This window comes from Podarcis liolepis, assembly GCF_965112155.1.
Source record: "Podarcis liolepis genome assembly, chromosome: 14".
In the NCBI taxonomy this organism is placed as follows: Eukaryota; Metazoa; Chordata; class Lepidosauria; order Squamata; family Lacertidae; genus Podarcis; species Podarcis liolepis.
This window is the reverse complement of record NC_139569.1, coordinates 51,185,070-51,199,225: the sequence shown is the minus strand read 5'-3', so window position 1 is coordinate 51,199,225 and position 14,156 is coordinate 51,185,070. Positions and strand designations below refer to the sequence as shown.

Below are 14,156 nucleotides of genomic sequence, written 5' to 3'. Positions count from 1 at the left end.
GCGGGCGCTGTACTGGCTGTGACGTCGCATGGGGGCGGTGTGTGCGTTAGTCACGCACCATCCCGACGTCGCCTTCCCGCCCGCCCGCTACATTGTAAGGGGCATGTACGCTGGTCACTGCATTGAAAGGGGGCATGTACGCTGGTCACTGTTTTGAAGGGGAGTGAAGAACACACACACACAAAAAGGTAACTTGTTAATTTAACGTTTATTTCTATGAGGAGGAGTAATTCTGAGGGGTCAAACAAAGAAATAATACAAAAAAGTGACAAAAAAGTTGTTTTTATAATGACGAGTTTTGCGGCTCCCAGTTTTTTTTCTTCGGAAACGGGTCCAAGTGGCTCTTTTCGTCTTAAAGGTTGCAGACCCCTGGTCTGGGCAGTGGAGCCACAGCTAAGGGTGGGGCAGGGAAGCATAATTAGAGGGGAAATACCAAATACTAACCATTTCTTGACAGCCTAGAACAGGGAGGCTTTCCACAGTTATTGTTCTTCAGTGGGTAACGAGGAGAACAAGTGGAAGTCCCAGAATTACCTATCAGGGAGCTGAGAGTTGTTAGGACACCCCTATTCCCCTCACAGTTACCGTTCAGAGTTCCCTGGGAAGAGGGATTTGTTGTTAAATCACTTTGTAAGTTGTAGTTCTTTGAGGGGAACAGGGGTATCCTAGAAACCCTTATTTATTTATTTAATTTAATAAAATTTATACACTGCTTTGATTGTAACAAAAGCAACAACCTCAAAACGACTTACAAAAGGTAAAACAGTAAAATAAAAAAAAAATCACATACTTTAAAACATACAAAAGTTAAACAGATTAAAATTACCTCAACTTCCTAATCAATAATGTTTTTATCAGGGGGCGAAAAGAGTACATTCATACCTTGGAAGTCAAACGGAATCCATTCCGGAAGTCCATTCGACTTCCAAAACGTTCAGAAACCAAAGCTCCTGCAGCCAATCGGAAGCCGTGGAACGTTCGGCTTCCAAAAATAGTTTACAAACCAGAATACTCACTTCCAGGTTTGCGGCATTTGGGAGCCAAAACGTTCGAGAACTAAGCTGTTAGAAAACCAAGGTACGACTGTACAGTGAAGGCATCTGCTTGATCTCAAGAGTCAGGGAGTTCCAAAGTATAGGCATTGCCACACTAAATGATCACGTTTTTCCCAATACAGAAGGGGTATTATGTGGCCCCTGTAGTAGTGCCAGTTCTGCTGATAGGTCGATTTGGCACATGTGGGGTAAGGCGATCTGTAGGTAAACTGGTCCCAAGTTGTTCAGGGCTTGATATATTAACACCTTGAACTTGGCCTGGTAGCTAATCAGCAACCAGTGCAGATCTCTGAGCACAGGTGTTATTTATTGACAAGGCCTCACTCCTGTCAGCAATTATGCTGCAGCATTCTGCACTAACTGCAGCTTCCAGATCAAGTGTGAGGGACGCCCCATATAGAGCACATTGCAATAATCTGGTCTTGAAGTAACCAACACATGAACTGCTGTGGCTGGTCCAGGAATGGCTGTAGCTGTCAAACCAGCCGCAGCTGGTGAAAGGCACTCCAGGGACAAAGCTGAATCCAGAGGCACCCCCAAACTGTGAACCTGCTCCTTCGAAGGGAGTGCAACCTTAAAAAACTGCAACTCCAGGAATTCTTTGGGGGACCACGACTATTTAAAGCAGCCAGAATTTAGTCCCATTGTCTCTTCCTGTGTGGACTCAGTCTCCCACCCCTCTCAGAACAGGCAGTGGCATTCTAAGACTCACATGGGAACATGCTGCCACCTCCTGGGAGCAGAGGCACGAGCAGATGTGCCCTGCAGTGGTGCCTGGCGAGCTGCACGTGGAATATCTCTAGATTTGGGCCGCTGTTGCCCATTTTAAGCTTTTTAGGCCCAGCCATCTCCTGTCTCAGGAGGGATGAATGCTTTGTCATGCACTCATCAGAAAAGACAAAGAGATGTCAAAGAAGATTAAGCCTTGTTGATGCCTCCTTTGAACACGGCAAAGCTGCTTACCAGCTTTCAGGGCGCCGGGCTTTGCTTTGTATTTATATATTTTATATCTGTGATATAACAATAAGTTCTTCTGCCCATTTAGAATAAAGGCTTATACACTTTGCACAGGGACACTCTCCCCTTTATCCTAATAGCTCAAGGAGCACCCAGAAAGCAGGGGTTGGTCTGAGGTTTCCAGAAAACCTATGTGTTATTTAAGAGGATCATAACAGCTGCTCCCTTCCAAATGCAATAGGTGCAGCGCACATGTGGAACAGCTGCTACCAGGGCACTCACTGCAGGTATGCATCCATTGCTCTGTCCTGGAAGAATCAGACCAAATGGGGTAATCCATCTATATGTGATTCCAGCAGTCTATATGGATTTTTCCTACTGCACCTAAAAGCATACAGCTTGAACACAAGTTGCTGTGTGCCAATAAACTTGGAAGCAAAAAAGAAGGTAGTGGTTTTTTAGAATCAAAGAACTTGAGAGTTGGAAGGGACCCCAAGGGGTCATCTAGTCCAACCTCCTGCAATGCAGGCATCACAGTTCAAGAACCCCTGGCAGGGGGCCACCTCACCTCTGCTTTAAAACTCTCAAGCAGCTCTTACCATCCGAAAGTTCTCTCTGATGTTTAGTCAGTATCTCCTTTCTTGTCATTTGAATCCATTGGTTTGGGTCTTGCCCAAACATACCATATGAAAAATTTACTCCCTCTGCCCCTAATTAGAGAAGAAACTTGTGTGACAAAAAAAACAAAAAAGACTTACCTCCATCCCTAGAAGCTTGAGAGCTTTAGGCTGCATGTTTCGAAAAAGAAATGAAACTTTTAGTTTGTGAAGAAATGTTATTTTTGTCCATCTTCTAGATTGCAGATACTGCTGCATGTTTCAGAGAAAGCCTATTTTTCATGCTATTGGTTAGCAGACATAGGCCGCCATGCTAGCTTCCTCCTTCTCCATTACAATGATACCCCCCCCCCCCCGCTCCACCTCAAGATTTGGCACACTGGCATGAGGCTCCAGAAGAGACTGTAGACCTCAGGCTGAAAAATGTTCTCTACCCCTGCACTATGGGAGGGGGAGGGGGGAGTCTTAGATCCCCCTTTACCTGGAGATGCTGCCAGGAACTGAAGCTGGGATCATTTGCATGCAAAGCATGTGCTTTACTAATGAGCTGTGCAACTGAGCTATAGTCCTTTGCTCTTAAGAACAAAGGAATTTGCTGGGTCAGACTTAAGGTCCATGTAATCCATGGACTCACAACACAAGACACGCCTCCTTCCCCCTTCCTTAAAGGGGTTTCAACAAAGGCAGGCCAGTCTTAGCCTGCACCCAACCATCAACCTGGGTCACATTTCATTTTCTTTTTTCAGTTGCAAACACCTTCCTTCCTTCCTTCCTTCCTTCCTTCCTTCCTTCCTTCCTTCCTGTCCAATGGAACATGTACCTCTTTTCTAATAAATCTGATCTAGTTTCATAGAAGAATGCTAAAGATGGGATCAGGCCAAATTCAGTGCTTGCTGTGCATGCAGAGATCAAACAGAAGGAGAAAACAGACACCAATCTTGTGACAGATTCTTACCCTCTTTGGCCCAAATAAATTGTTGTACAGGGTTCGGAAGCTCTTTCGTGTATAGTTGCAACGATATGCCCCTCCCATGAGATATTCAAGGACCAGGCCAATGTCAATGAGGCTGATGTGGTAATCTGGTGGCAGATTTCCCTAGAAAACCCCCAAATAATTGTTTTGAAGCAAAATGTAAGCACGAGGGTATATATTTAGGACACAATCTGACACACATTTATGACATTTACAGTGTCTAATTGTACCCAAGCATAGACAAAAATCTGCTCTTTAATCTCAGGATCCATCATGCAAAATGTGGTTATGATATTTCAGGAGGTATCCAAATACACACAAACATCTTTCCAAAATATATGGTAGATTAATGCTACAATCCTATACACACTTCTCTGGAAGTAGTTCCCATTAAACTCAGTGGGGTTAAATGTATGCCTAAGCAGGAATGACTTCTGAATTAGAAGGACTGACATCTGATTGAACTGGCTTAAAGTTTTGCTGTTACCTCCAATGACTAGCACAGGGAGACAGGCCAGCCCAACCAGCTGGTGGCTCCCATGTGGGCCGAGGTGATGTGCATGGCCCTGCAAAGGGTGCCCACAAAGGAAGATGTGAGCGCTCATTCGCTTATTCTGGGGATGGGCAGACAAGCAGTATCCTGCATGGATATATGCACCATGGTAAATTGACACAATAAATTGTTGTCTGTATTCACTCTGTTAAACTGAAACAGAACTACACCAGGGTATGACTAGGAGCCTCTCAGACTAACTCCCATTTCTTATCAATTTTAAAGAATAATTAAAAATGGAGGGAATATCACAAATGTTTTGCTTTGCAAAATCCTTTGCTGTCAATTCTCGCTAACCAAGAATTTCATTCTCGCCCTAGGACTGATTCACCAGAGAGGGAATCTCCCGGATGGCTCCCCCTGTAGCAAACTATTGTTTTTTATTTCTATGAAATGGCATCTTTGAAAGCATTAGAAATGGCTGTATTTTGACTAGGTTTTATATCTTCCACCTAATCTGATCAGCTTTTGTCTATTTGGAGCTTTGATCCATTCAAGAATTCAATTTTCTTAAGGGCAGTTCAAAGTTCTTTCAATAATGCAGCAGAGGGAAGCCCCCCCGCCCTCCCCTTGGCTGATATTACATTTGTACCAGCCTCTCAGATGGGGGGAAGGAAGGATCAACACATTCATGGGAAGCTGTCCTGGAAAAACCCTCACTGAAATGAGCAGAGCTGTGTAAAAGCACGACTGGGATCCATGACCTTGATCTTTCCAGTAGCACAGTGATGGTGTGAGCAGGAGTGTGTGCTGTAGTCAGCTGCTGTTACAGGACACAGTTGGGACAGCAAGCAGGAAAACCAGGTTGAGTGCCTATCAAAACATTGCAGCCGGCCTCTCCTGTCACTAGCTTCAGTGTTGGCCTATGCAGCTGCTTGTGAATGAGCTTCACAAGCCTGCAGATGCCTGAACACATCTCTGGGTGTTCTTGGTTCTGACAGCTGCTGCAGGCAACACAGAGAGCCTCCCTCCCAGCACCTTTGATCCCCATCCATTCACTCCACTGCAGCAACGTATCTCTTCGAAGAACAGGGAAGTCACTTGTTCATGGGCTGCTGAGTGAATAGCCCATCAGGATGTTGTGGCTCAGGATTCTCAAACTGGGACCCACTGCTTTTTAATGGTTAGGGAGAGTGAGAAAAAGGATTCCCTTCCCACAATTTGGGAGAAGACAGTGCTCCCCATCTTAGTTTGGGCAGGAGATGCCTCCTCTGTCCTCTTCTCCCCAACTTCTGCTCTTCAGAGACACACAAAGGGTATCAGGACAGCCCTTTGGTACAGAGAAATCTGACCACCTGGTGCTATTAAGCAAACTCATGTCCATAACAATTTGCAGCATCTCGATGCCAAACAAGCTTTTGATTAATCTGCAGCCCTGATTTGGTAAACAAGTAGGTTGTATAACCTCCTCTGTCATATTGCTGAAGACTGGATGGTTACATTTAAAAATCTGGCATGCATCCTGGATCTCTGATCTGAACACAATGCCTCCTTATTTAAGCTGGTTGTCTTTTATGTGCCAGAGTATGTGCAATGAGGTCTAGTCTACAAAAACATGGGACAATAGCTAACTAAGATGAAAATGAAGCACTCTAAGCCATTCACCTCCATGTTAACCCAGCCAAATCCCCCAGTTTGCCGCTGAATGAGAATGAGCCATGGGAATGCAATGGAGGGGAGAGAGAGAGAGAGAGATGGAGAAACATACAACAATGTGTTAATGACATTGAAAAATGGTAGCCATGGAACATGAGATATGAGTTCACAACATGCACCCAGTACACCACGAATGTGACCAGCTGTGACCCAGACCCCCATGAATGCAAAGTGTCCTTTCTTATTTGCTAGTCTCCCTTCTCTCCAAAGAACACATGAGCCCTTCTGCTGGATCAGACCAGAGGCCAGGGTAGTCTCACTTTCTGTTTTCAGTAGCAACCAGCCCACTGCCTCTGGGGCTCACCAGCCGGGAGGCCATCCTCTCCCCTTGCTCTTCCCTTCAGAAGTCTCCTGCCATTGAACGCAGGCTTTCCCACACATTAGCTATCATCGCTAACAGAAAGCTTTTTAAGACTTCCATTCTTCATGAATGTGTCTTATCACTTTTAAAAGCCATATAAGTAGAAGACAACTTTTATTCACAACTATTTTCTTTCAAGCCTTGGACTTTGTTACTTAACCCTTATATGACTCTTTTATGGTTTTACATATATCATTTTATTTGAATGCTGCCTTTCCAGAGTTCAAAGCATGCTCAGGGCGGCTTACAGCATGAAAAAATTCATAACTACAACATAACGAAAGTAGTCCTAAAGAATAAATAAAACATTATAACCTAATTCACCACACTGTAAGAACCATTGCATGGACTGAATCCCAGCTATCCTTTGTAACTTGCACTTCCCCAAATTTTGTGATGCAGTTCTCCAACCAAGTAATGTGCACAAAAATGTATACATATGAGGGAAAGTGTGCACAGAAATGCACATACAGTGGTGCCTCGCAAGACGAACGCCTCGCAAAACGAAAAACTCGCAAGACGAAAGAGTTTTCCGTTTTTGAGTCGTTCCGCAAGACGAATTTCCCTATGGGCTTGCTTTCGCAAGAAGAAAGCCCATAGGGAAATCTCCGGGGACCTCTTTTAAAATGCTGGCGGTCGGGAGCAAAGACTTTCGCCCACCGCCGGCCTTCAGAAGAGGTCCTGGACCTCTTCTGAAGGCCGGCGGGGGGCAAAAGTCTTTGCTCCCCCCCGCCTGCCTTCCCGGGACAGCGGAGACTTCTCCGCTGTCCCGGGCGATCTTAAAATGCTGGCGGGCAGCAGCGAAGCCTTCGCTGCTGACCCCCAGCATTTTAAAAGCCCCCAGGGCAGCGAAGCCTTCGCTGCCGACCCCCAGCATTTTAAAATCGCCCCGGGACAGCGGAGGCTTCGCTGCCGCCCGGCAGCATTTTAAAATCGCCCCGGGACAGCGGGGGCTTTTAAAATGCTAGTGGTCGGCAGCAAAGCCCTCCTGTCCCCGGAGCTTGCGGGGCGGGAGGTGGGGAGAAGGGTTTTTCTTCCCACCGCCAGCCTTCAGAACAGCCTTCTGAAGGCTGGTGGTGGGAAGAAAAGCCCTTGTCCGCCCCCCCCAGCCTTCAGAAGAGGTCGGGGGACAGACTGTCCCCGGACCTGGTCTGAAGGCGGTTTCCATAGGAACGCATTGATTGATTTTCAATGCATTCCTATGGGAAACCGTGCTTCGCAAGACGAAAAACTCGCAAGAAGAAAAAACTTGCGGAACGAATTAATTTCGTCTTGTGAGGCACCACTGTATTGGTGATAATAACATATAAAAGATGCATTTTATTAAGGAAAATTGCTTTCAAAATGTGTGTATTAGTTAAAACTGCATACAAAAATTTATTAAGAGAAATCCACGCTTAAATGCTGATGAATTTTCATGAGGATTGGGATCCCCCACCATCAAAACTGCTGTGGAATTGTGGAGAAGTGAACACAGAATGGAAATGTGAGAAACACAGAGAAACTGTCTTTGACAGATTCTTCTCTCCCTAAGTAGTATTTTGTGGGCCCAATGGGTTTGACACATACGTCTACTTCATGTGTCAGACAAATAGGAGCTCCCTACTCTTGGGAAAATGCAGAATGATTTCACCCCCCCCCATTTTACCCCCTTCCCAAATTTTACCCTTGTTTCCCTTAGATCCTCCTTTCTAATCATTCCATATTTTTGCAATGACACTTCCAAATAGCTACATATGCAAGAAGCTCACTTCATCATTACAGAAAACATGCAGTTTTTGAAGAAACCTTTTGGAGACCACATGTGACACACCATCAAATAACACATGATTTTCCTGTTGACTTGTACAATTGAGATAAGTGTGAAAAACCATTTTGCTCATCTCTGCTTCCATTCCCAGTCTGAAAACATTTTTGCCATACCTTTTTTACATCTCTGACAAGCAGATGAAGGGTGTTTGGTGGACCCAGTCTCTGAAAAAGACAACATGGCCAGGCACTGTCAGGAGGATATTTAATATGGGAATGGTTTAATAAAAAGCATTCTCTTATTCACACCAGCCTGTGCTGGTGGGGCAGATGGGAGTTGTAGTTCAAAACATCTGGTGGGTCCCAGGTTGGTGAAGGCCCATTTGCACCAATATGGGAACTGTACCAGCTCCTGACCACGCCCACCTCTCATTGCTGCCCATTCCCTTTCATACTTTCCCTCTCTCAAACTCCTCCTCCTGCTTTTTACTTCTTTCCTCCAAAAGTGGGGCTGCATCCCAGCAACAAAGCTACCAGCAAGCTGCTTGTGCTTTCTCTTGCACAACATTCCAAGGGAGCAAAGCCTTTTGCTAGTGGAACAAGCATACTGCTAAGTGACTTTAACTTAGCATGACACTGGATACAGCCCTTTGTTTCCAAGGCCCTGATCCTTCTACACCTGCTAGCCTAGCACCTCCTCTTCAAGATCTGTCAACCTCACTAGGGTCAGAACAGTTTAGTCTATGACAGTCAGAGGCATACAGAATCAATACAGATCTGCCAAGACAACTGGTGCCTCTTAGGATCAGAGCAGCACAACCAATGGGAGTTGTGCACTCCCACCTCTGTGCGCATATCATCTCAAAATGCCATAGCATTAAGAGCACACCCGCCCCCTTTATGTTTTGGAAGGGCTCCTAGAAAGTTCACTCACAGTGTTGTAAAGCTCTTCCAGTCGTGGGATGGTGAGGAAGCGCTGCATGCTGACGCCGTTTTCAATCAGTAGCTTCACAAAGTCCACCCGATCCAGCACAAGAGCATCGAGCATTGCTTGCTCTAGGGAATTTACCTACAGAGAGGATGGAATGCACTATGAATTGAAATTCCAAATATATAGAAACAGTGTGAAGATACCATGTTGGAAGACCTGCTTTGTCAAAGGCTGGAGTTTGGGAGGTGTCACCATCATTTGTGGTCAGAACTTTTTTCAGCTGGAACTCACCAGAACTCAGTTCAGGCACCTCTCAGGTGGCTGCCATTGCCATTCTAAGATAACAAGGGTTTGTGGTGAGTTCTGGCACCTCTTTCCCCAGAAAAATAACACTGCCTGTGGTCTGTTTCATTCCACATTACATTTATTTCACATTGAGCACAGATTTGCATGTGGTTCCCCCACTTCCTAGTGCATGCGCCAGGAGCACATGGGGGCTGCTGTGAATGACTGTACAAGTCATACAGGGACAGTCCCCATGTGAAGATGATGATTCTCACTAACAGTGTCCTCAGATAAGTGCTGCCTGGCAGCAGCAGCAGCGGAGCAAGCTGACCGGGCACCTGGGGTGGCGTGCATGCCCTGCGCCCAGGGGTGGAGCCAGCCACCTGCGGGGGTGGGGCCAGCCAGGGCAGGATGCTCCGCGGGGCCTCCAAGGAGTCTGCCTGCCTCCTCCTACTCAGCTGCCTTACAGTTGAGGGGGAGGCAGCGGGCGCATTGGCGGAGGAAGCTGCTTGGGCACCCGGACCGGCAAACATGACGTGCACTTGGGGGTGGGGTGTCACTACGTGCGTGGTTTGCCGGTGGCACAGTGCTGGGATCCTCTGCTCGCGGTGGCAGCTGCGAACGGAGGATCCACTACAAGCAGCTTCAGCTGCAAGCAGAGGATCCCAGCACCGCACCACCGGCAAACTGCTACGTAGCGTGCTTGTGCGGCTTTGCTATGTACGGCGCATGAGTCGTGCATAGCGACGCTGCACATGCATGCTACATAGCGATGCCCCACCTCCGGGTGCACGTCATGTAGAGGATCCTCCATTTGCGGTGGCAGCGGCGGCATGATGGCTGCTCGCACCGTCGCAGTGGGGCGCTGCCTTGTCACCCCTGGAGATTTGGCACTGGGAGCACACCACCCCCGTCCCCCATTGCGACGCCACTGGGTGGGCGGACCGTTTGGGGCAGCGTAGAGCCTGCAGGCATGCTACAGGCCCTGCAGTGAGTGCCCCCTCAGCGGTGACACCTGGGGCGGCTTGCCCCCACCGCACCCCCTTCCCCCGCCCCTGCCTGGCAGCAGTCCCTGCCCATCCCCTGCATGCTTGAAGCACACAAGGTCTCCCACAAGCATGAGCCAGACCTCATCTCTTTATTAACTTCTCACCTACACAAGACTTATGTATTACTCTAGGCAGTTACCAACAAGGATGGGGAACGTGTACATTTTGGTTTCTCATTTTTGTAGTCTTAAGTTCAGCTCTCCACATTGCTACATCAGTTTGTGATTTAAAATGTAAATGAACCGGGGAAGACAATTGGCGTTCAGAGCAGTGGAAGGGCAATGCCATTTTTAAGCTCACCCAGTTCAGTAGCTCAAGTTTCCTTGGATCTGTTTCTTCCTCCGGTTCTTCTTTTTGTTTCCCGCCTTTCTTTTTGCCTTTTCCTTTCCCTCTTGCTGCTTTTGCTTGAGGTGCCGGAGATTTCTTCTCCTTTTCTGGGGCTGTCCCATCCGTAACTGCAAGGCTTCCCAATGGCTGCAGTTCACAGGACACAAAATGGAGGTTCAGGGGTTGCTGAGCCCCATATGTTGCTGAGCCTATGCATATACCAATCAACATTTCAGTCTGCATCAGGGATTCTAACAAAACACTGGCCAGTAGACCAGGTGAAAGACTGATGGAAGGGGCTGCAAAAAGCCCCAGGTTCAATCCTGGCATCTCCAGGTCGGGCTAGGAATGTCCTCTGCCCAAAACTCTGGGGGACAACACTAAGCTAGATGGACCAATGGCCTGGCTCAGTAGAAGACAGCTTCCTGTGTTCCTGATACTTTACAGTTACAGTTGAGGAGCACTGAGTTTACACTTTACAGTTTACACTTTACAGTTGAGGAGCACTGAGACTGAGGAAGAAGCAATTAGCATGCAAAACCTGCAATTGCAAGGATTCTCCCCACCCTGATACAGCTTTACTTGCTACTGAAATCCATGCTGATCTACTGCTAATCGCCCAGTCATCCCTGATGCAGAGCATCATATAGCTGTCCAACCTAGAAGTGGGAGTGTGGTGACATTTTATTTTATGTAAAAACCAAATAACCTCTCCATGCAAAGATTTACCGGCCAATGATGCCCAAAGACGAAGATTTGACTGCGCGCAATATCCACACGGTTCCAGGCCAGTGCTAAGCTCAGCTGATCTGGGGCAGAGGCATTCGTACCTAAGCAAACAAGCAAGTATTTACCCCTCAGTGTATAGAATCTCAGCTTTCTGCCAATTAAATAAGCAAGCAAGCAAATCAGAACTCCAGTCCTACTCACTACGATGGAAGTATTTTCTCCCTCAAGAAATATATCAAATTGTTAGTTTCAAAAGCTACAAGAAAAAACAGCTTCAGCTGGGAGGCAAGAATGAGATATGTCTTTTTCCTATCTTTGGCAAACTGAGTGAACTGCAAATACAGAATTGGTGGGGAACTGTGTATCTCCTCTGTCTCCACTGGCATGCTTGCTATGCACATCTGACATAGAAGGTATGAATGCAGGGAGGCACACATGCTTGCAACATTAATGTCTTACTCATCCAGGAGCTTCTGAAGTGTTTAGAGGCCTCCGGGTGACTGTAGCAGCTGCTGTCAAAAACAATAGCTTGGATCCAAAGAACTGAGTTGAAACTGAAAACGTTTTAGCACTATGAACTTTTGCATAAGCTGCTGAAATACTTCTCACCGTGCAGCACTGTGATCTATTGTGGCTGTCTTACAGTTGAAAGGCAGGGTGACTGAGGAAGACACAGGCTGTCACATATATCACTGTTCTCTTGTTTGGTCACAGCAAATCAGATCACTGCTACTACAGGTCACCTAGTGGCCTTTGTGTATGGGATGGCTGGTTCAAGTGCTGCTGCCTGGAGCAGACCATAGATGATGAAGAAAGTCAACGTGACTGGTTGTGCCGACTCTGTATTCAGCGTAAACCATTTGCAGAAGGTGGAACAGGCCAAGAGTCAAACATGTTCAAATTTTAAAACCAAAGAAGGGCTCCTCTTTTCTTCCATGTCCTGAGTCATATTAGATTATCAAAAAACTTCATTAGCATACTTCTCCTCCCATCAGTTTTTAAACATATAGCACAAGTGGCCATCAATGTAATTTATTGTGTTGCATTAAAAGAAAAACAATATCTTCTAGCACATATGATCCCAGGGTAGAAGGAAAAATTCAGGGAAAAGAATGTAAGGGAAAATTCAGTAGCAGATGTAACCTCTATATGCTGCGCTTCTCTATATTCTAAGTGAGCCCAAATAAACATTTAACATTTGGTACATAATTAACCTAGAGATTCATGAGTCAGTTGGTTTGCTAGCTGGATATGCAAATAGAGGTGATATATTTCATCAGTTTTCCACATTCTTGCTTGGATAGCTCACCTTTAAGTAGAGCTGTTAAGATGGACATCTCAATATCCTGCTGCCCCTCAGAGCCCATGCGGAACACGGTGATCTAAAAGTTCAGCAAAAAGTGAAGGGAAAGTGTAAGCACAACACCTCCATATCCCTCTGGTGCAGCTCTGCTCTTCTGTGTAGCTCTACTGCTTGCATGTATCAGTGATGCTCCCAACAACTGAACACAATATCTCCCAAAGCAGTCCCAAAGAGTCAAATTTTGGTCATGCTCAGGAAGTCAGGCAAGCATTGCCCTAGGCAGGCTTCCCAGGACATGGTGTTCTGTAGATGAGGTCTGGCCACCAAGAAAGCCATGTCATCATGCGTGCCCATCTGCCAGGCCTCAGATGGAGACAGGACACAGGGAAGGGCTTCCAAGGATTCTGAGCATGCCTCTTGCACAACACAGCTGTGTTGTACGGCAGAAGCATTGGCAGGAACTAAAATGGTGGGGTGAAGTTGAGTATCAGCAGGATTGGTTCAAGCGGGACATTGCCATCATGTCTGTCTTGAGCCTTTCTCCTTCGCCAACCTTGTGCCCTCCAAATGTTCTGGACTACAACTCCCATCAGCCCCAATCAGCATAGTCAGGTAGAATAAGGCTGCCTTATAGACTGCTGTGCCACTCAGCTGCGGATTGTAGCCTTGGGTTTTAAATAATATGCTGCTCTGGTCCATGGAGAGGTCTGCAAAGCCATAAAGAGTATCATTCAATTGGCACAGGAGAGATGGAGAGGGAGACAATTTATCCTCAGACTGGAACACTGGGATTTATATTTAATCTGATCAAATTTGTCTCCTAACTTCTTGTCAAAAACAAATAAATAAAAGAGGAAATGTCCTCTAATTGCTATTGCTGGAAAATGTACATTCTGTAATTTGCTTACTTTATTTTGTGAGGAGGGAGATGCGAAAAAAGTCATTTGTTGATGGAGGCCTTTAAGAAGCTTGATGGACAGATTATGTAATCAGAAGGGCTTCCCTACTAGCCCAGATGGTGGTGCCACGTGACTGGCTAAATATCTAAAGGGGTGGCAAAGTCCTAAAATGCTGATTAGCCAAAGAATGGTATTGACTTAAATCCAGTTAATGTGGAAGAGGGGTTTTTCCCTACCAGTGTCACTCCAACATGGATGCAAATGGGATCAGGCTAAGTAACATATTCCCATTTGTCTTTCTAGTCCATAGTTCTAGTCATAGTTCAAACATTTAAAAGGCACCAGGTTGGGGAAGGCTGATCTAGGGCAATATTGCCCACACTGATCAGAAGTGGCTCTCTGATGTCCCAAATCATTATTGAGCAACAAATCAATTTTAAAGATAACTACGTTGAACTCCTGCTCCCATTAGCCCTAGCCATCAAAACCAATGATCGGGGATTTTGGGAGCTGTAGCCCAACAACATACGGTGGGCACCACATTGCCTATCCCTGGAACTCCTCAGATCTCACTCTTGGGTCCAAACGAGAAGTGAGGGTTGGAGGTTGTGAGTGAGGAAGGTGGGTCAGGCTTTGGGAGGTGCCTGTCAACCTTTTGCCCCGGCTGTGGCTTCCATCACGAGTGTTCCTCCTCCTCCTCCTCCACCGCGTG

General features: G+C 46.4%; 1 protein-coding gene across 1 annotated transcript in view; it reads right to left on the bottom strand.

Moving 5' to 3' along the window:
• Nucleotides 1-2,231: 2,231 nt before the first annotated feature.
• Nucleotides 2,232-14,156, bottom strand: part of LOC310693541 (transient receptor potential cation channel subfamily M member 1-like) — a gene marked incomplete at its 3' end in the record, with an annotated part of 36,900 nt that continues 24,975 nt past the window's right edge. The window contains exons 9-15 of the mRNA XM_083475841.1: nt 12,552-12,624; nt 11,243-11,343; nt 10,487-10,660; nt 8,856-8,990; nt 8,096-8,146; nt 3,585-3,725; nt 2,232-2,800 (exon numbers count right to left, since the gene is read on the bottom strand). Of these exons, the coding sequence (XP_083331967.1) occupies nt 2,723-2,800; nt 3,585-3,725; nt 8,096-8,146; nt 8,856-8,990; nt 10,487-10,660; nt 11,243-11,343; nt 12,552-12,624 (753 nt within the window). The remainder of the gene's footprint in view (nt 2,801-3,584; nt 3,726-8,095; nt 8,147-8,855; nt 8,991-10,486; nt 10,661-11,242; nt 11,344-12,551; nt 12,625-14,156) is intronic.